This window comes from Sinohyriopsis cumingii, chromosome 10, assembly GCF_028554795.1.
Source record: "Sinohyriopsis cumingii isolate HCF-2022 chromosome 10, ASM2855479v2, whole genome shotgun sequence".
Taxonomy (NCBI): Eukaryota; Metazoa; Mollusca; class Bivalvia; order Unionida; family Unionidae; genus Sinohyriopsis; species Sinohyriopsis cumingii.
In genome coordinates this window covers 17507992-17529790 of record NC_142970.1, presented here as the reverse complement: position 1 = coordinate 17529790, position 21799 = coordinate 17507992, and the positions used below count along the sequence as shown (strand labels likewise).

General features: G+C 36.2%; 1 protein-coding gene across 1 annotated transcript in view; it reads left to right on the top strand.

The window, feature by feature from the left end:
• Positions 1-21799, top strand: part of LOC149789661 (uncharacterized) — an 83464-nt gene that overhangs the window by 44936 nt on the left and 16729 nt on the right. The window contains exons 6-12 of the mRNA XM_089971676.1: positions 1169-1250; positions 5865-6131; positions 6857-7441; positions 7950-8164; positions 10551-10799; positions 11458-11579; positions 19594-19757. Coding sequence (XP_089827802.1) covers positions 1169-1250; positions 5865-6131; positions 6857-7441; positions 7950-8164; positions 10551-10799; positions 11458-11579; positions 19594-19757 — 1684 coding nt within the window. The remainder of the gene's footprint in view (positions 1-1168; positions 1251-5864; positions 6132-6856; positions 7442-7949; positions 8165-10550; positions 10800-11457; positions 11580-19593; positions 19758-21799) is intronic.

The following is a 21799-nucleotide window of genomic DNA, read 5'->3' as shown; positions in this document are numbered from 1 at the left end:
GAAGGAGTTGAATATTTAGTGAATTACTTTTGACTAAGTGAAACTGTACAGTATTAAGTGATATTCTTTATTACAAGATTTCATTGAAGGAAAAACAATAATTGTGTTAAATTTTGTTGTGCTGTCATGGCAACACAAAAGCATTCTAGTATCGGAATACCTTGGAACAGATTTCAGATTAGTGAGAAATTGATAATTCTAGTAGAATTAGAATTACAGTCTAATGATTCATATGCTGTACATTTTTTTTATTCTTGGACTTTATTTGATTTTGTGTTTTATTTAAATTTTTACATTTGGAAAACTTGAATGCTCGTTGTTTTCTTCTGTTTTACGCAATTTTTAAGCCCCTAGAGGTAACACTTAGTTTCAGGGTTAAGTAGATGTGGCACTAGGCTACATGCCTGCTCTGTCAGCTCCGGCTGGAGTCAGAAAGAAGGAAGGATGAACAACTCGCTGCATAGATTATCAATTAAGGGTTCAGTTATACCACTAGCCTAGGAGGCCAACTAGTTAGGCTAGTCCCATGACCACAATGAGCATCTTCAAGTTGAGAACAACCCCATTTAGACAGGGACAATGGAACCCCTCTTGCCTTTGGTGAGGGTTAAGGACGATGATTTCATCACCATCATAGTGGACTCAGTTGAGTTCCCAGAGGAACCAGTGGCAGTGGTCCTTTCCTTTCCATTAGGGTTTCTGACTCCTTCCCACCAGTCAGGTTAGGTGATGGAGGAGGAGGCTTGGACAAAATTGACTGCTATGTTCACCCAGAGCTATCTCAAGCCTTTTTGACAGTGCAGATGAGACAATTCTCTCCAGGCTGAGGAGTTTCCCTGGGCATAATCTTGTCCAGATTTTCTGTTCCATCTGCACTTGGCAATAGGATGGGAACTTGCACAGTTTCCTTAGAGACAAGACAAGACAAGAGTTCAGCAGGCAGCAGTAGGGTTGGTCTGCTGTCTCCTATTGTATGCCTTGGCTCCTGGTCTCTGTCTCAAGCTAAAGTGTCATCTACCAGCTTGGCCAATGTTACCGCCCATTGGATTAGGGCATAGTGCAAATGGAGAGATTGGTCAAGGCATGACTAGACACCATAATGTAGCAATGTTATTTATGGTTCTTTGTAAGTGCATGTCAGCTAATTCATCTCTCTTTTGTCATCTAGGTAGATCAAGGGCAGTCAAGCGTAGAGAGAGAGGTTCCTCCAGTTGTACAGGTCCCAGTGGATTCTGTTGTTGATAACCAAGGTAACGGTAACTACATGTATTGTAACAAGTGTAGTAATAAATTGAGTATTGTGAGGTTTTCCTATAGTAGGTACATTAGGCAATATATACTGATGTATAGAATTCTGATTCTTACATAAGACCAGTAGATATAGACCATTAGATTTTATTTTATTTGGTGCTTTATGGCACAGCTACATACGCTGGTTGTGTGTATGACATATTATCTACCCCACAACTGTGGCTGCCTTATAGAACAGTAGATAAAATTAAAGTGGCAATGTAACCATTCATAAAATATTTAAGCATCAGTCATTTAGGAATTTACACATTTGGCTTGTTCATATTTCAAGGTATGTGGTTGTTTTAAGATTTGATTGGATGAGAGAAATTTGATTTTGATTGGAGTGTGCACCAGTGAAGAGCATAGGGTTGATGATTATTGATAGAAAATGTAAGGAAGAAAATATTAAATCTTCAGCAAAATCACCTGTAGTTATTCCCCAAAGTAAAGGTAAAATGTAGACTTGAATGTCCAAAATCTTAAAGGGAATCTGTGCCTGAGCAGGAGGATTTCAACTCCCACAGGACCTGAACATTACGCTGGTCTGAGGTCCTTGACTGATTCTGTTTAGCTGCTGACTGGTAATTCGTAACCAACACTAGTTCATTGGACCTTTGAATTTCTTATTTGCTCCGATAATTGAAGATAATGTGCTTCTTAATCCTTAAAGCATCTGAAATGATTTTAAAAAAGAGCACCGATACAAGAGGAAGTTGAGCCATAGTGAGAGGCTAGTGTTGTAAAATATCACTGGAAATCTGCAAATTTATTAGGCAATATGCTGACCGCTAGGCTTAGGCCTGATCCTTGTTGATCAAAAGTTTGTTCTACATAGCTAAATCTTAGCATCAGTAGTATCGGATTACTAATGTTCTAGATGCTAAGAGTTTATTCAAGTATGTATTTACTGGCACAAGGCAAGAATCAACCACAGAGAATTTGTCTGCCTCAAGATGTGTTGCAATACAGGTCATCAGAAAAGCAGGTCCGACAAAGACGGAAATTATGAAAATAATAAAAATATTCAGACTTAACAGGATCATTGGAAAAAATGCCTGGTCATGATTTGAGTATATCTACCAAGTGTTCCATTTTTCCCGTATTGTTCTTTAGTTTGGATCTGAATATGGCTGTACTTTTCCTTGTTTTTTATTTTAAAAAATTCCTTTCAATCCTTTTTTTAGAAGAGGCACCCTGTTCCATTATGACATAAATGTATTGCTTATAGATATTATAATTATAGGGATATGGAGTTTGAAGGACAATTATGTGGTCATGTTTAGATTTGTGAGGGAAACCATCTAGTCAAGGATAACATTTTGCATCACAGCATCGGATTCCTGCATCATAGCAATCTAATTCAGTCATTACAACAGTCTGACTCCTGCATCACAGCAGTCTAATTCAGTCATTACAACAGTCTGACTCCTGCATCACAGCAGTCTAATTCAATCATTACAACAGTCTGACTCCTGCATCAAAGCAGTCTAATTCAATTATTACAACAGTCTGACTCCTGCATCACAGCAGTCTAATTCAATCATTACAACAGTCTGACTCCTGCATCACATAAGTCTGATTCCTGCATAACATCAGCTTGACTCTCACTTCACAGCAGTCTCACTCCATCACATCAATCTGACTCCTGCATCATGGCAGACTGCCATCTGACTCTATTTTTCACAGCAATGTGACTCCTTCATTACACCAATCTAATTCCTGCATAAATATGATGTCTGCATCAGAGCAGTGTGCAGTCTGATTCTTTTATCATAATAATCTGACTCCAGCATCACAGGCGTATGATTCTTCAATACAGCAGACTGAACCCTGCATCACAACCATTTGCAGTCTGACCTGGGTATAACAACAGTCTGACTTCTGGATCACACTGGTCTGATTCCTTTATCACAACAGTTTGATCCCTTCATCACATCAGTCTGACCCCTGCATCACACCAGTCTGACTTCTGGATCAAAACAGCCCGATTCCTTCATCACATAAGTCTGACTCCTGCAAAACAGCAGCTTTACTCGTATCTTACAGCAATCTCGCTTCATCACAACAACCTGATTCCTTCATCACAACAGTCTGACTCATTACAGCACAGGTTGAATCATTACAGCAGTCTGACTACTGCATCCCAAGTTTGGCTCCCGCATCACAACAGTCTTCAGTCTGACTATTGCATTATAATTTTCTAACTCCTTCATCACAGCAGTCTGACTCTTGCATCACAACAGTCTAACACCTTCATCACATCAGTCTAACTCCTTCATCACATCAGTCTAACTCCTGCATCACAACAATCTAACTCCTTCATCACACAGTATAACTCCTTCATCACATCATCCTAACTCCTGCATCACATCTGTCTCACTCCTGCATCACATCAATCTCACTCCGTCATCATAGCAGTCTCACTCTGCATCACAACAGTCTAACTCCTTCATCACATCCATCTCACTCCTGCATCACAGCAGTCTCAATCTTGCATCACAACAGTCTCACTCCTGCATCACAGCAGTCTCAATCTTGCATCACAACAGTCTCACTCCAGCATCACAACACACATACAGAATAATATCCTATTTTACTTGGATACCACACACATTAGATACATGCAGAATTACCAATCAAGAATCATCTTTCTTCTTGGTTTTAACATGAATTTTGGCATTATTCTCAAGTTTTTGTTCTGAAGTCACCATGTTATTAATTGAAAGTTGAAAGCCCCTCTTCCTCCTCATCATTTAACAATCCGCACTGCTCAAGCAAATTTTGCAGAAATGCTATCACAGTGTGCAAATCTCAAAACAATTGTGCAAAAGTGTTTTGACATTGTGCACTTGGAAAGCAGTGATGCATTAGAACTCTTGCAAACTTAGTTCAAAGTTGCACATTTAAAAGTACACTGTGCAGTATAAAATTTTTATTTCACTGTTAAGATAAACTGAAAAAGTAAGAATCTAAACAAAAACTAAAAAGTAGGGTTACTTCTTGAATTGCAATAATTTTACCCTGTTAATTTGCGAATCCACTTGTAGCATGCTACTGAATTGCAATACCACTGTTCATCATAAATTATGTAGATATAGTTTAATACAAAATAATACTTGAAATTGTGATAATTATTTATAGAGGAAAACCAGGGGCCCCGAGTGGTCTAAAACACTCACCATTACGGATCACTGTCATCTCACCTCTGTCTATGTGTGCTTGAGTCTCAAATTTGGCCAGTGTGGGTATGTGAGAATGCTAGTAGCTTCGCATGGGTTGGTGGTTCTTTCCGGGATTTTACCAGGTTATTCCTCCACAGTTAATACTGGCCACCATGTGTGGCCTATCCTGTTCTGAAAAAATGGCATTAAACCCTTCAACAACAGGCAAACCTATGTATAATCAGTGCTGGTGTGCATATTACATGTACAATTAAACGGCAGAAGGAAAAGAGTGTAGAATTTTTAGTTTTTCACCATATGCAGGCAATAATTCATAAGTGATGTCTAATGCCAGGTTAGATAAACTACCAATGAAAAAAGCAAAATTTGTTACAAAGTTACAGTAAATACTCTAATAAATTTGGAGTATGCGCATTTGGTTATAGCTCCCCATTTTAAGAAATTCTTAGATTTTTGTGATTACTTGTTCCTAGAACACAAAAAGAACATTTCAGAAGAACTTACAGTAATGTAAATTAAATCCCAAGGAATCCTAAAAGTTCTTTCACAGATTCCAATGCATTGAGTTTTGAATTGACTCACTTGTGTTCCAAATGAATTCCTGTTCTGAATGCGTTTATGTGTCAATAACAAAGAAAGTGCTTATGTACTGACAATTGTGATGTATCACACTAATACTATCCTAAATGTCATTATAACGATTCAGTTTTTCCAAAAATAGTGATTAACTCCAAAACTATTGAGTACTTTTGTAATTCTAGTGAATAAAATAAAATAAATTCTCTCAGATATTAACTAAAGCTGACTCATCCTCTAAATATTGATGTTAAAATAGGAATGATTACTTGTCTTTGCTTCTATAATTATCTTATATAAAAACCTATAACAATACTAGGACAAGGATGAGGGTCAACAGTTCATTTCTAGAACATTCTCAAAGTTGTCAACAAACTCAAGTGATGTCCAGAACACTGATACATGTAAACTTGTTTACCTCTAGTATTAATGATCTTAATATATAATTTTCGACCATAAAGATGTATTAACTATGTAACTTTTGTTTACAACATACTATTAGTCAGGAAGGCTATGAACTCTATTGCTGACCAAGGTCACTCACACAATAGAGATATACATAACATATAATCAAGGAGAAAAGTCAACATACAATACAAATTAAATATACATAACATCAGTACAAAATGATTTAACATTTTATTTAATGAATTTGAACCTTTCATTTTCAGGTGTTTTAATTTTTAAAAGTTTGGCAAAAGATAAAATGGCACACATGTGATACTTTCCTTTTAAATATCAGTTTGTCTCTTTGTTAAAAAAAATTTTTTTAAAATTTGTCTTACATTAGTTTTTGAAATTATTTGATTTCAGGCTCTGTCATTCCTGTGGAGATCCTTCGTATGGATGATAAATCTCGTCAGCTATACAAAGAAGCTCTGCAAGATGGAAAGGAGAAGGTTTATAACATCCGAGTCATGGTGGTTGGTCACTATGGGGTCGGAAAGACAACACTAACAAAGCGCCTCCTTGGACAGCAGGTTGATATATCCAAGAGAACAAGTACAGAGGGAATCGATGTATATAAACACTGTTGCAAAATCGCTCTGGACACTGGGGAATGGATAGCACAGCATGAAGGTAGGCCATCATTATCTCTGAGATTTACAAACAAAATACCGGAGTTTAGTGATTCTGCCTGTCCATAAGTGTATCCGTAATAATGCATAATTCCTCACCCAGTGTACAAAACATTAGCTTTGCACAGAAAGACAGGAGTTTTATAATTATGCATGTCCAAAGTACATGTCTAATGATACACAATTCCTCATATATTGTTCAAATTCATAAGTTTTATAAAGAACCTATGGGAATTTTATAATTCTGCCTGTCGAGGTCCATGTGTAATGATTCATAAATCCCCTTCTAGTCGCCTTGTTTTACAAAGATAAGACAGGAGTTTTCTGATTCTACCTGTCCAGAAGTGCATGAGTAATGATGATAAATAATTTGTATAGTGTAAAAATCACCATGTTGTACAAAGAAATGACAGGAGTTGTATGTTTATTCTGTCCAAAGTGTATGAGTACTGATGCATAATTCATCCTGTTGTGTAGAAATCGCCAAGTTATACAAAGACAGGAGTTATATGGTTCTTCCTGTTGAAAGTGCATGGGTTATGATGCATAAATCTTCCTGTAGTGTACATATCCCAAAGCTTTAAAAAGAAACAAAACAAGCGTGTTATGATTATGCCTGTCCAGAGGTACATGAGTACTAATGCATAATTCTTCCTAATGTACCAATATCAATGTTTACAAAAATGACTGGATATGTGTTAATCTATCTTTCTGTTTTTCTGAAAGATTCAGAACAGTTGTTTCGAGTTCAACGTCTCGTGAAGCTCCTGACCCATCAAACTGAAAGGCCTGAAGTCCACAATGAGCAGAGAGGTCAAACAGAGGTTATCTATCAAAGGGAGACCATTGAAGATTTGTGTGGTCCACTCCATTATAGTGACAGTGATGATGATGATACATCAGCCAGCATTTCCGAGTCATACTTGGAGCAAGATGCTGATAATACCAAGCATCAACCAGGAGAATCCTCTTCATTCAAGGTGGATCAGAGTCCTCCAGCTAAGGATTCAAGTGGTGTTACCATTCAGGAGGGTGAAAGACATGTAACCAATAAAGTTGATACAACAATGGAATTCCTTCATTTGGTTGTTGAGAAGGCAGACAAGCTGGAGAAGAGTTTAGTAGACTATGCAGCATTGGCCATATGGGACTTTGCAGGCCAATATGTATTCTACACTACACACCAGACCTTTCTCACATGTCGTGCTATATACCTCTTGGTCACAGATCTTAGTAAGCACATCACAGATTTTGTGAAAGATGATGAATGCTTCTTTGATATAGAGGGAGTAAAACTGTGTCAAGTCCAAGGTAATGTCATTTTCATGGTAATATTAATCCATTTCTAGGAAACATAAAAAACAGTCTGTGTCAAGTTCTAGATAATGTTAATCCATTCCAGTTAACTGATAGTAAGATTGTAGCTTACATTATTCAGTATTCTAGAAATTTAATGATTATTATATGTACCAGTAATGAAAAAATTGCTAATTGCTTCAAGACCAGAGATTATCAAAGGAACATAACCCGAGAAAGATTTGGTTTCAGATTAGTTATCCACTTTATTTTATGTAATTCAAGCTTAAATAATTGACAAGCAGAGTGTATCATTAAACATTAAGGAAGTAGTTAAATCAGATTAAGTTTAATATAATGCATTCAGACAACAAAGCCTTTGATGTGAATCCACTATTAACTGAAATGCTACTAAAGAAAGAAAGATCCCTGATCCTTTCTAATGTTACTATGTGGCTTGGAGTCATACTTGCAGAGTAATGGAATGTAAAATATAATTAAATTTGTTTTTGCTCACTTTCAGACCTGGTTGAAGTTTGGCTCAATTCAGTACATTGCTGTGCACAGTCCTCTGCAACTGGTACAGATTCTAAATCTGATAATGCAGTGACATTCCCAGCTGCTAACACTCTACTGCAACCCCATGGAGCTAGTACCCCAGTGTCATCATTAGATGTTGGCATCCCAGTGACTCCACCTGTGATTCTTGTTGGTACACATGTGGATAAAATACAACAGGTATATTCAGTTATTTAACATGCAACATAATCCTTAGTTTACATACTTTATCACCATGGCTTGATGTGTTGCCTGTAGAGGTCAGTATGCAATAGTATACTTAGTGTTTGGATACATTGTCATCATGGCTTGATGTGTTGCCTGTAGAGGTCAGTATGCAATAGTATACTTAGTGTTTGGATACATTGTCATCATGGCTTGATGTGTTGGCTGTAGAGGTCAGTATACAATAGCATACTTAGTGTTTGGATACATTGTCATCATGGCTTGATGTGTTGTCTGTAGAGGTCAGTATGCAATGGCATACTTAGTGTTTGGATACATTATCATCATGGCTTGATGTGTTGGCTGTAGAGGTCAGTATACAATAGCATACTTAGTGTTTGGATACATTGTCATCATGGCTTGATGTGTTGGCTGTAGAGGTCAGTATACAATAGCATACTTAGTGTTTGGATACATTGTCATCATGGCTTGATGTGTTGTCTGTAGAGGTCAGTATGCAACATTATCCTTAGGTTGCATACATTGTCACCTTGGCTTGATGTGTTTCTGTAGAAGTCAGTATGCAACATTATCCTTAGGTTACATACTTTGTCAGCATGGCTAGATGTGTTGCCTGTAGAGGTCAGTATGCAACATTATCCTTAGGTTACATACATTGTCACCTTGGCTTGATGTGTTTCTGTAGAAGTCAGTATGCAACATTATCCTTAGGTTACATACTTTGTCAGCATGGCTAGATGTGTTGCCTGTAGAGGTCAGTATTCAACATTATCCTTAGGTTACATACATTGTCACCTTGGCTTGATGTGTTGCTGTAGAAGTCAGTATGCAACGTCATCATGGCTTGATGTGTTGTCTGTAGAGGTCAGTATGCAACATTATCCTTAGGTTACATACATTGTCAGCATGGCTTGATGTGTTGCCTGTAGAGGTCAGTATGCAACATTATCCTTAGGTTACATACATTGTCAGCATGGCTTGATGTGTTGCTGTAGAAGTCAGTATGCAACATTATCCTTAGGTTACATACTTTGTCATCATGGCTTGATGTGTTGTCTGTAGAGGTCAGTATGCAATGGCATGCTTAGTGTTTGGATACATTGTCATCATGGCTTGATGTGTTGTCTGTAGAGGTCAGTATGCAACATTATCCTTAGGTTGCATACATTGTCACCTTGGCTTGATGTGTTTCTGTAGAAGTCAGTATGCAATGGCATACTTAGTGTTTGGATACATTATCACCATGGCTTGATGTGTTGGCTGTAGAGGTCAGTATGCAGTAGCACACTTAGTTTTTGTATACATTGTCACCATGGCTTGATGTGTTGGCTGTAGCGGTCCATATGCACGGTTCCCACGCTAGTGGGAAAAGTTGGGAGAAATGATATATTTTTCCCCAACTGTAAAAAGTCCTTGAATTTTGTAAATATTGATGAAATTCTGGATACAGAGGGGTATTGTAATCCATATGCCACGTATCATGCTTTCTACACACAGGGGTATTGTAATCCATATGCCATGCTGCACACAGGGGTATTGTAATCCATATGCCACGTATCATGCTTTCTACACACATGGGTATTGTAATCCATATGCCACGTATCATGCTTTCTACACACAGGGGTATTGTAATCTATATGCCACGTGTCATGCTTTCTACACACAGAGGGGTATTGTAATCCATATGCCACGTATCATGCTTTCTACACACAGGGGTATTGTAATCCATATGCCACGTATCATGCTTTCTACACACAGGGGTATTGTAATCCATATGCCATGTATCATGCTTTCTACACACAGGGGTATTGTAATCTATATGCCACGTGTCATGCTTTCTACACACAGAGGGGTATTGTAATCCATACACAAGTAGCATGCTTTCTATACACAGGGGTATTGTAATCCATATGCCACGTATCATGCTTTCTACACACATAGGGGTATTGTAATCCATATGCCAAGTAGCATGCTTTCTACACAGAGGGGTATTGTAATCCATACACAAGTAGCATGCTTTCTACACACAGAGGGGTATTGTAATCCATACACAAGTAGCATGCTTTCTACACACAGAGGGGTATTGTAATCCATACACAAGTAGCATGCTTTCTACACACAGAGGGGTATTGTAATCCATACACAAGTAGCATGCTTTCTACACAGAGGGGTATTGTAATCCATACACAAGTAGCATGCTTTTTACACACAGAGGGGTATTGTTTGTTTGTTAAACCTCAGAAAATTATATTGTCAATACCAATTGTATATTCATATCCCAGTCTCAGATCTGATTCATTTCATGTATCTTGCAACCTTGACATGCTATTTACTATATCAGCAGGTGTTTTTTCCATATTATACATTCTGTCTCTTTTAGGATATGCATGAAAAGGTTGTCAACAAGTATTTTCAGCAGATTTGCCGCATTTTGAAGGATAAACCAAGCTTACAACACCTTGTGAGTTTTCTTGCTATTGACAATTCCCAGCTTGACCCCCAGTTAGAGACCTTGAAAAAACAGATTTTGCAACTGGCCTCAGGGCAGCCATATTGGGGAGAGGAATTACCTGCTAATTGGCTTCCCTTGGAAGAAGCACTCATGAAGCTTAAAGCCTCTGGCATCAAGGTACAAGAAAGGGAAAATTATATTCTACCAAATACTGTAATCTTTCTACCAATTTAAGTATATGATGTCTACTGTTTGTGTGCATGATAAGCAAGCAAGATATCCTACATGCAGAGTCCTATCAACATGAGGTTTTCACTAAATAACTTCATATGATGTTTAGTTGGTTCTAAATATAAGGAGTGCTGACATGATGCCCAGTATGACTGTTTTAGCAGCCATCTAGAAAACGTTGTTGTCGCTACTCCACTTGGATGGTTGTATGAAGATGAGGTTTTCACTATATGATTTCTAAAAATTTTAGTCATATGTTTTTAACATTTCTTAAAATTTTAGTCATATTTGTTGAACATCATGTATTTGGTTCTTGAACAGATTCAGCTACATGAGTGATCTAAGACCATGTTGAGCCTCTTGTTATAATTTTGTATGTTATCATCCTTACAGTTCTTATGTTAATTGTGATATTGTCACATGGAGAGAGACAGAGTGAGAAAGAGACAAATAAAATGTGTTGAATGTAATTAAAACTAACAATAATAAGTCATCATGAAAAATAAAGTGATCCTGTCTTGCAAAAGATAATAAAATCACATGGGGAATTTCTCTAATGACAAACTTTAGCCTGAGCAAAACTATTTTTATTAATTCTTGTCAGGTCATTCCACACAGTCTAGTTGAGAAACTGAATCAGGGAGGAGCTGTTCCGATCAAGACCACAGAACAACTTGAGCTGTTTCTTAGGTTTCAGCATGAGACAGGCAACATTCTCTACTTTAGGTAAAAAAGAAAGTCCCTTTGGGTAAATAATTATTGTGCCAGTCTTGTTTAAGAAAGAAAGACTGGCAATATTCTTTACTTGAAGTTAAAAGAAAGTCACTTTGGATAAATAATTATTTTACCAGTCTTGTGTAAGGAAGAAAGGCCTCTTGGACTTTTGGGCCACTGATTATTGTACCAGTTTTGTGTATCACATTAAACTTCTATAACCCTCTTTATAATGCGTTGTGAAAGGGTGTGTTATAAACTTGACAAGTATTGCTGAGTGTAGTGTTTAATTTGAACCCAGCATTTATTATTGCATTGATGCTAGATTTGCTTGCTTTCAAAACATTATCAACTGATGTACGAGTGTTAATCCATAAGTTTTGGCAAAAGAAAATAAGTTTGGCTGCAAGGTCGAAATTTCATAATGCTTTTTACACATCATTTCAGACTATCCTTGACCTCTTTTTGTGTCTTAGATTTTGAAATGAAAGTTGGTTACATAAATATTATTTATTCCTATCTTAACATCTCGAGTGGAATCAGTCCCTTAGTTGTATTTCAGTTATTATGTGGCAGGATCTATTTTTTTAAATTATACATTGAAATTACAAAGTGCTCAGTAATACATTCAAACTAAATAACATTTTGTGGGTTATTGTGAATTTATTTAGTGACAGTTTGGATTATATCACTGTGATCAAGACTGTTTGTACATCAGCACTATTCCAGGCTGTTGGTACTTCAGCACATTCAAGATTGGAATTCATTCATTACAGCACTGGAATTATTTGGAAATAATCCATCCTTTTAGATTTGAGATAGAAATTTTAGAATTATTTGGGATTTAATTTACATTACAGTAGTTTCTTCATAAAGTTTCACATTATATTTTATGCAGATAAATTATTTGTTGCATTTTGCTAAACTTGTCTGGCTTTCACTCTTTTCTGTTACTTTAAGAAAGGAGATGTGGGAGGTTCGATCCTGGATGAGTCATACCAAAGACTTCTAAAAATGGTACTAGCAGCTGCCTTACTTGGCGCTCAGCATTTAGTGTTAGGACTGGTCAGCCTGGTTTCAGGATAATGTGAGTGGGTCTGACATCATGCTACGTGTCTGTTTCATGATTCCCCAGTGCTAGACATCACTTAAAACTGTCACACTGCAGACATCATAGCGATATGACTGAATTTTTTTTTTAAATATTAAAAATCCAAATCACACACACACACACACACACTGTTACTTTAAATCCATATAGTTGTAATAAACTCCCTTGATTACTTGAAACCAAGTTTTGTTTACATGGTGGTAGTGATGAGATTCTTATGGAATTTGATTGTCAGTATTTAAGTAAAGTTATTGCCTCTAATTTTCAAACTCACCCACTTTATTTTCTATAGAATGAATAACCCCCATGATTGTTGTCAGAGTTCCACAAAATTTGGTATGTTAATGGATAATGATGAAGCATTGGATGATTTCCACTGAATTTGTTATAGTAATGGATGTTGCTGAGGCATTGGATGATTTCCACTGAATTTGTTATGCTAATGGATAATGATGAGGCATTTTATGATTTCTGCTGAATTTGTTATGCTAATGAATAATGATGAGGCATTGAATGATTTCCACTGAATTTGTTATGCTAATGGATAATGATGAGATCCTAGATGATTCCAACTGAATTGTTTATCCTGCTGGATACAGATGAAGTTGTCCCAGTTTCATTGTCATACAATAACCGTGTCCAAGTTTCATTGTCATACAATAACCGTGTCCCAGTTTCATAGTCATACAATAATCTTGTCCAAGTTTCATTGTCATACAATAACCATGTCCAAGTTTCATTGTCATACAATAACTGTATCCAAGTTTCATTGTCATACAGTAACTATGTCCAAGTTTCATTGTCATACAGTAACCGTGTCCAAGTTTTATTGTCAAACAATAACCGTGTCCATGTTTCACTGTTGTTATTCTGCATCATTTAAGAGAATGATTGTCATTGGTCATGAGACAGAACTGAAAAATCTCATTAATTCCCTTGATTATTATCGGATTTCAAATATACATTGCAGGTAGCTTGATATTGATTGGACCAATTAACTCCCTTAATAATTATTGTAGTGAAACCAACTATTGGTGGTGCACTATAGTTTTGAACTTTGCATAGGGTTAGATTTGTAATAAATCTTGTACAGAGTATACAGCTTGGCCTTACTTAAGATGTGCAGCTTTCTAAAAACTGCTAGCTCCACATGGTCATTTACCCTTCCTGAACTTCAGAGATAAATTGTAAAATACAAAGAGCTGTTAACATCTTTTACATTTTATATTTTTGGTAAATTAATTCACTGACTTCAGAAGCTGGTATTGTCTAGCCTGGAAAAATTTGTTTCTCAATTTGAATTACTGCTAAAGATGATAATTCAGGCTGATTCTTTTAACACAAGGAAGCAAATGTAAACAATTTCACCTTAACCTTGCTACTCTCCCAGAATTTCATATTTGTAGAGTAACCCCATAAAGAACACATTAATTATTAATTGTATGTTTTAATGTTTTTGGTATGGCCAAAATAAGTGGCAGGCATCAATGACATTTTGAATAATTCATCTGTATTTTCCCCGATAGAACTGTATTTATTAGGTCAATGTGCCTCATAAGCCCAGCCCCCATCCCTACCCCTTTTGATAAAAAGCGAGCTATTTTAAAAATGAACATTGCATTTTTTTTATCATCATAGCAACCTAGGTTATACTGAAAGACAGGAACATGAAATTTGCCACAGTTATTCCTGAGATGTAAACAATAAAGATTTTAGATTGAAAAGGAATTGAACAGATGAGGTTCATGGAGGTCAAAGGTTAAAATATTTGCTTATTGTTCTGACATTAGAATATGGAAAAAAGTGATAGTGCATTGTCACCATTTATTTCATTAAAAATATCATTACAAATGAATGAAAATAAACTTTTTTGCTATATATTCCTTTGCTTAAATGCAAGTTGAATTCATTCCTGCATTCTAAGACTTCTGATTTCCCCCATTATTAAGGTCATTACACGTGTAATACTACCTCAAGGTATATTGTGTAAGCAAAAGAAGCATAATTAACTTATTTTCATGCATAATATCAATGTTAGTGTAGCATTTTATTCAGGACATTATACATGATGTTCTAAAACTAAGAAAACTGTTTCCATTTTGAGGGTCGTGCTCTTCAGTTTTGTATTTTGAAGGGGTTTTGTTGTTGTTGTTGTTGTAGGGTTTAACGCCATTTTTCAGCACACGATAGGCTATACATGGCGGCCAGTATTAATGGTGGAGGAAGAACCCGGGAAATCCCCGGAAAGAACCACCGACCCTCGAGAAGCTACTGGCAAGCTTTCTCACATATCCACATTGGCCGAATCCGAGACTCGAACCCATGCAGACAGAGGTGAGATGGCAGTGATCCGTAACGGAGAGCACTTTAGACCACTCGGCCACTCGGGGCCCCTGCAGGGGTTTGAATTTAAAAATAATTTTACCCATTTTCGTCATTGTTTATACTGGTTATTTAAAACAAATCATGCTTATCTTAGATATTGTCAAAGAACATTTAATTCCCTTTCAACTAGTGGTTAGAGCGTCTGCCTCATATTCCGGAGGTCACAGGTTCGAACACTGGCCAAGTCATATAAGATACTTATAAAAATGGTACTAATAATTGCCCGGATCTTCCAACCCTTATGATTTTGCTTAAGTCTTTCGACAATGATCCTTAAAGTACTGACTTACATAATAAAATTAAAAAATACGGAAATATAATTGTTGCAGTAAAATCTGCATACTGTAGTATAATCAGTTTCATGGTGGACCAATTTTCATGGTTTTCTTTTTTACCCGAACCACGAATCTAAATCCCCAATGAAAATTGAGCCACGTATGATGATGACCCCTCCACGTTTTCTTAGTGTTTTATTCCTAGAGATTAACATGACTGGTAGTATTTAATAAATCAAGGTCAATACTGTAATCTGGTAATTAAATATTTGGTTTTACATGTGTTTGTTTTTTTTATATTTTTTTTATAACTTTTGAAACAAGAATTATAAATTATTGTTTTTGTTTCAATGCACACTTTCGATAAGGTATCTCATAGCTGTAATTTTACACTCCCTGCCTTAAATTGATATGCGAGATATGTAAGGATAGAGTGAAAATAGAGAAAAAGCATAAGGTATTCAAACAATAGTAATACTGAAAATGAAATACATATAAAAAGATAACTATATGAAAATTAAATTTAATACTTATTCAAATCGATCCTTCATTTGAGAACAACTGTTTTTGAAACCTTTAAATCCATCAGAAAGCACATTTCTTTTTATCCATTCATTTTTAATCCAAAAGAACAACAATCCTGTAAAATACTATAACTATTTTTTGAAACTTGAAACACTATTATTGATGAAACACTAAGTATATACACTAATTACAGCAGAGTATTCAAGCTCACACTTCAGATTTTCTGACAAAACCACTATATCATCATTGTCTCAATCAAGTCTCATTGTACTCACAAATGTTTTTTCAGGTATTTAATCCCAAATTGCTGAATTAAACAACTCCATCTATCTCAAAACCACTGGTAATTAGGTCTTTCACTCATTGTCGCGTGATCTGCAATTATCCATTCAGCATGAATTGGCTTGATTAATGTGGTTGCAAGGGGTACTAATATTGTGCATTGTGTGGACCAGTAACAGCTTTTACCGCAATGGCATACATGACCTGTTTAGCAATAACTCATGAAATTGTGGCTTTAATTATTCTTTAGTAACCGATTGGCATAGTGTTGTTGGCTGCATCGGCTTCCTTTGATGTTGAGCGCTCAAACGAAAACATGGCGAAAGTGATTAATCTTGACAGGTGTTTTCTTTGTGCTTATAGAGATGGAAGTATTGTTTTAGTATTTTTGGCTGCATCGGCTATGACAGGTTTTATTCACTTGGTCAAAAACACAGTGTAAATATTGAACTTGCCAGGTATTTAATTTGTGCTCATACAGGTCGTAAAAACATTGCTTTAAACATTAAAGAAACCGCCGTTTTCTGTCGGCATAGTTTTATTCTTTTGTATTCTTTAGTTTGGGTATTTGTAGAGGTTAAACCATGAAATCAAATATCTACTAATATGCAAACATTGACAGGCAGAACTACGATTTTAAGTATTCAAGAAAATGCCTTGTTTTTACAAAATGACGAAAATTGAGCCCAATGAAATTAAATGATAATACTGTAATTGGCCATGTTTGCTTTGGATCAGGTTTTCAGATTAGCTTTAGTGATATTAGTCAGAGAACCAGATAAACTTTATAGTAGTACCTCAGATGTTTCAAACTGTGCATATATTTCAATGCTAAGCATCAGCATGATCAAATTGTCAATTATATAATTTTTTAAAATGATATCCAGCTTCCGATACATGTTAATAGTGAAAGATAAAAAATAAACCTCTTAAAAAAGCTTTAAGAATCAGTACATTAGAATAAAAGGAATATTTAGATTGTTCTGCAAAAAAGCAAGAAGTGACACAGTTAGATTTATTGGACATCAAGTGTCAATTTGAGTATGTCACACGCCATTATGTAAATACGTTCAGTAGCCTAGTTGCGAGGGTTGAATCAAACCATATTCATTTTGTTTGTTCATTGTGTTGGCCTACTGGGATTACATTTTAGTTAGGTATTTACATTTTCAAAGCATTGTAAAAACGTATTTACTGGTGCACTGATATAAAATGTCCAATGCAATAATGCATAAACAAATAATAATCGAGTCAGTGCGGTGGCACGATTTACCCAAATACACCCAAATATACCCAAATACTGCCCAAATATACCCAAATACTGCCCAAATACACCCAAATACTGTCCAGAAACAAGCACGTGATACATTTACAACTAAAGAAATTTTAAATTTATGGCAAAGTTAAGTTCTGGATTACACCTTCGACATTTAGATACAATTTGCTACATACAATTATACACAAATCTAAATTAGGCAGAAACATTACGGAAACAAAATTAAATAAATTACTTTCCAAACAAGTTTATACCATTTCTTTTTAATAATCATGCACGGCAACCTTGAGATAAGTATACATGTTGTTTTTGTTTTTTTAAATATAAGTTTGCCAAAATAAATGGATTTAGAACTTACCTCGTGCATCTTGAGATGTCTTGGAGTTGTAGGTCAGCCAATACACGGGTCATGCACTTTTTAGTGTTTATACCTGTTCAGTATGCAGGTCTTATACGCGAGTATATATCATATTTAATTTTTACAAAAAATGATATCCAGCTTCCGATACATGTTAATAGCGATAGGGAAAAAAAAGCCTCTTAAAAAAGCTTTAAGAATCAGTACTGTAGAATAAAAGGAATATTTAGATTGTTCTGAATAAAATCAAGAAGGAACACAATTATGATTTTTTGGACATCACATGTCGATTTGAGTGTGTCACATGGCGGGAGATATGACTGCCATCATGTGAAACGAAGAAAACAATTCCAAGAGTTGCTTCTTGTTGAGAGATAGCAACAAGCCATTGAACTGCAAAGGCTTTAGAACTGAAGGTGTATGTGTATTTGACACACTATTTAGATGAACATAATTTTTACCGTTGATGCATCAGTTTGGAACAACGGGGCTTGTATCGGTGCTTACAGTTTAACTATCAGTCATACACATGTATCTGTTATATTAGTACATGTACAACAGGTAAATTATAAGCACCAATATGAGTCCCTGTGGTTTGGAATAACGAACGTTTTAAATACACATTTTCCAACTTACCAAGAGCAGTACATGATATTGTGTTGCACCTTACGGAAAAGTGGTCAAACTTACAGGAAAAAATCGGTTGCCCCACTGAGACAATCTTGTTAGGGTTGGCAAGTCTGGCTGCCTTGCTTGGCGTCGAGTGTTAAGAGGTTCGTGTTAGGATAATGTTATCATGTGGGACATTATGCTACATGCCTGCGACATGATGGCCCAGTGCTAGACGTCTCAGTAATCTGCCACACTGCTGCAATATGTCTGAATAATTGGTTAAGTTATGTTATACAAATCCAAACCAAATTCCCTTTCTTTTGTTGTTGTTACAGGGTTTAACGCCATTTTTCAGCACAAGATAGACTATACATGGCGGCCAATATTAATGGTGGAGGAAGAACTCGGGAAATCCCTGGAAAGAGCCACCAACACACGAGAAGCTACCAGCAAGCTTTCTCACATATCGACATTGGCTGAGTCCGAAACTCGAACCTACGCAGACAGAGGTGAGATGGCAGTGATCCGTGACGGAGAGTGCTTTAAACCACTCGGCTACTCGGGGGCCCCTACCCCTTCTTTCTTTTGTGATATGATTGATGTGTGTAGTATGGGTCACATAGTATACAGCTTGGCCTTACTTCAGATGTGCATCTTCAAAAACACTGCTAGCTTTGCTCAGTCATTTTCACAGCTGGTCTTCAGAGGTAAATTGTTTTTTAAAAAAACAAGCAGATAACTTCTTTCTTATATTTTATATGCTTGTTAATTCATTCTTTGCACTTTCAAACACTGACATTGCCATGACTGGCAATATTGTTTCCCAATTATAATAGCTGCTAAGGGAGCAGTCATTTTTGTTAGCTGTGTGCTTAGATCATGCACAATTTCCACAAGTACAATATGCAAAAAAATTGCAGCCAATAAGCATGAAAAAACATGTAGGTACACCAACATTCTCTCCATCGCGCATGTTACAAATGTAAATAACTTCACCTTGCACCATCCACTCTCTTATAGGTTCCTAATATACGTAGAGTGTCCCTATTACAGTCAGCTTGAAAATAAGTAGTTCAATTAACTCCCTCATTCACCAATAGTTGTTCTTAAGTCTGATGAAAGTATTTAGCCTGCTTCATAGATAAAGGAACAGTCATATCCAGTTTCTGTCTATTAATAAACATTTGGATTGTAATTTTCAGTGTGGAAAGTTTGAGGGATTGGATTGTGCTTGATCCAAAATGGCTGATTGATGCCCTGAAGTCCCTCATCACTGCTGAGACATTTGTTCTTAACAACTACCCTGCAGTCCGGAGCATGTGGTTTGAATTCAAGGAGAACGGAAAACTTACCTCTCAACTGATAGGTGTGTATGTTTCTAACTTGTTTACAAACACCTGGTCCCCTTGTAATCTAATACATTCCTACATTAAGCATTGGTAAATTGTTCGCAGTATTTGTATTTAGTCATTAATAGTTGGAGGCTGATGTCACTACATTCATGCGTATAAGTGATATCATACTACATGTGATGTACTCTGTCATTTTGACAATGGAAATTACAGTCCAAATATTGCTACCCCACACATGGAGTGGGGTCTTGCAGACTATTTTTATAGTCCCCTATACTACACATAGAGTGCAGTTTTTCTGACTGTTTCTGTTTATAATACCTTATATTACGGATAGAGTGCAGTTTTCCAGACTATTTTTAAAGTGCCTTTATTACACACAGAGTGCAGTTTTCCAGATTATTTATGTTTATAATACCCTATATTACACATAGAGTGGGGTTTCCCAGACAATTTTTATAATGCCCTATATTACACAGAGTGGAGTTTCCCAGACAATTTTTATAATGCCCTATATTACACATAGAGCACAGTTTTCCAGACAAGTTTTATAGTGCTCTATATTACACACAGAGTGCACTTTTCAAGACTATTTCTGTTTATAATACCCTATTGAAATGTGATTGGGTCTGTGGAAAGACAAGATTGTAGTACCTTATGGAAATATGTCACACAAGTGAATGATGTGATTGTTATATTTTAGTTCCAGTCAATATTACACCTCCTTTCAGTCATCTATTTTGCTTTATGTTTACACTCCGAATATGGTAGTGCATATCACATTAGTCCTATCCATCCAGCCTGCAACCATGGTAACTCAGTTAGTACAGATTCAGACTTGAACTCCAAGGGTCGCAAGTTCAGTATGTCAATACTGTATTAAAAGTCATGTTAAAAAATAATGTATCTCTTTATGCTCTGTATTGAAACATGGACAACATTATTGACATCAACTGAACTTATGTTGTAATGTTATTTTGCATCAATATTTACCCTAGAGTTATTTCCCTTTTATATCAATTAGGATGCATAGGCAAGACAAGTTACCTTTAAATGGTACAGGCATTTTGTTTGTAAGCATATATATCAATATTAAGTTTACCACTTCTTTCTTATACACGATTGTATGTACAGTCATGAAATGTAATAGTTGTATTTGTCATGGAGGATGCTACAAATCACCAACAGGTATAGTCATGAGATTTGATGTTTGTATTTATCATGGAGGCTGCTACACATCACAGATAGGTGTAGTCATGAGATTTGATGGTTGTATTTGTCATGGAGGATGCTACACATTACAGACACATGTAGTCATGAAATGTGATGGTTGTATTTATCATGGAGGATACTACCAATCACAGACAGGTATAGTCATGAGATGTGATGTTTGTATTTGTCATGGAGGCTGCTACACATCACAGATAGGTGTAGTCATTAGATTTGATGGTTGTATTTATCATGGAGGATACTGCCAATCACAGACAGATGTAGTCATGAGATTTGATGGTTGTATTTATCATGGAGGATGCTACATATCACAGATAGGTGTAGTCATAAGATTTGATGGTTGTCTTTATCATGGAGGATACTACATATCACAGACAGATGTAGTCATGAGACTTGATGGTTGTATTTATCAAGGAGGATACTACCAATCACAGACAGGTGTAGTCATGAAATTTGATGGTTGTATTTATCAAGGACTGTCCAGGTGCAGAAGAAGTCAAGGTCACATACACTGGTGATTTAACGAAATTTTAATGAACGTTTTGGTCAAAAGTTTAGTTAAATCTCACCAAAATGTAGGTGATATTTGTTTGTGAACTTGCCAAATTTTCAATGAAATCTCAGAAATATTTTGACCAAAACTTTGAATGAATTATCAATGAAAGGTCAGTCACAGTTTCAGTCGGACCCAAGGTTGTCAGGGGTGTGTCAGCCTCTTACGGTATCCATCCCTGTGCTTAGTTGCTTTGGAGAGCATGTCAACTGTAGCATACCTCAAGCATCATTGCTTTAGACAGCATGTCAGCTGTAGCATGCCTCAATCATC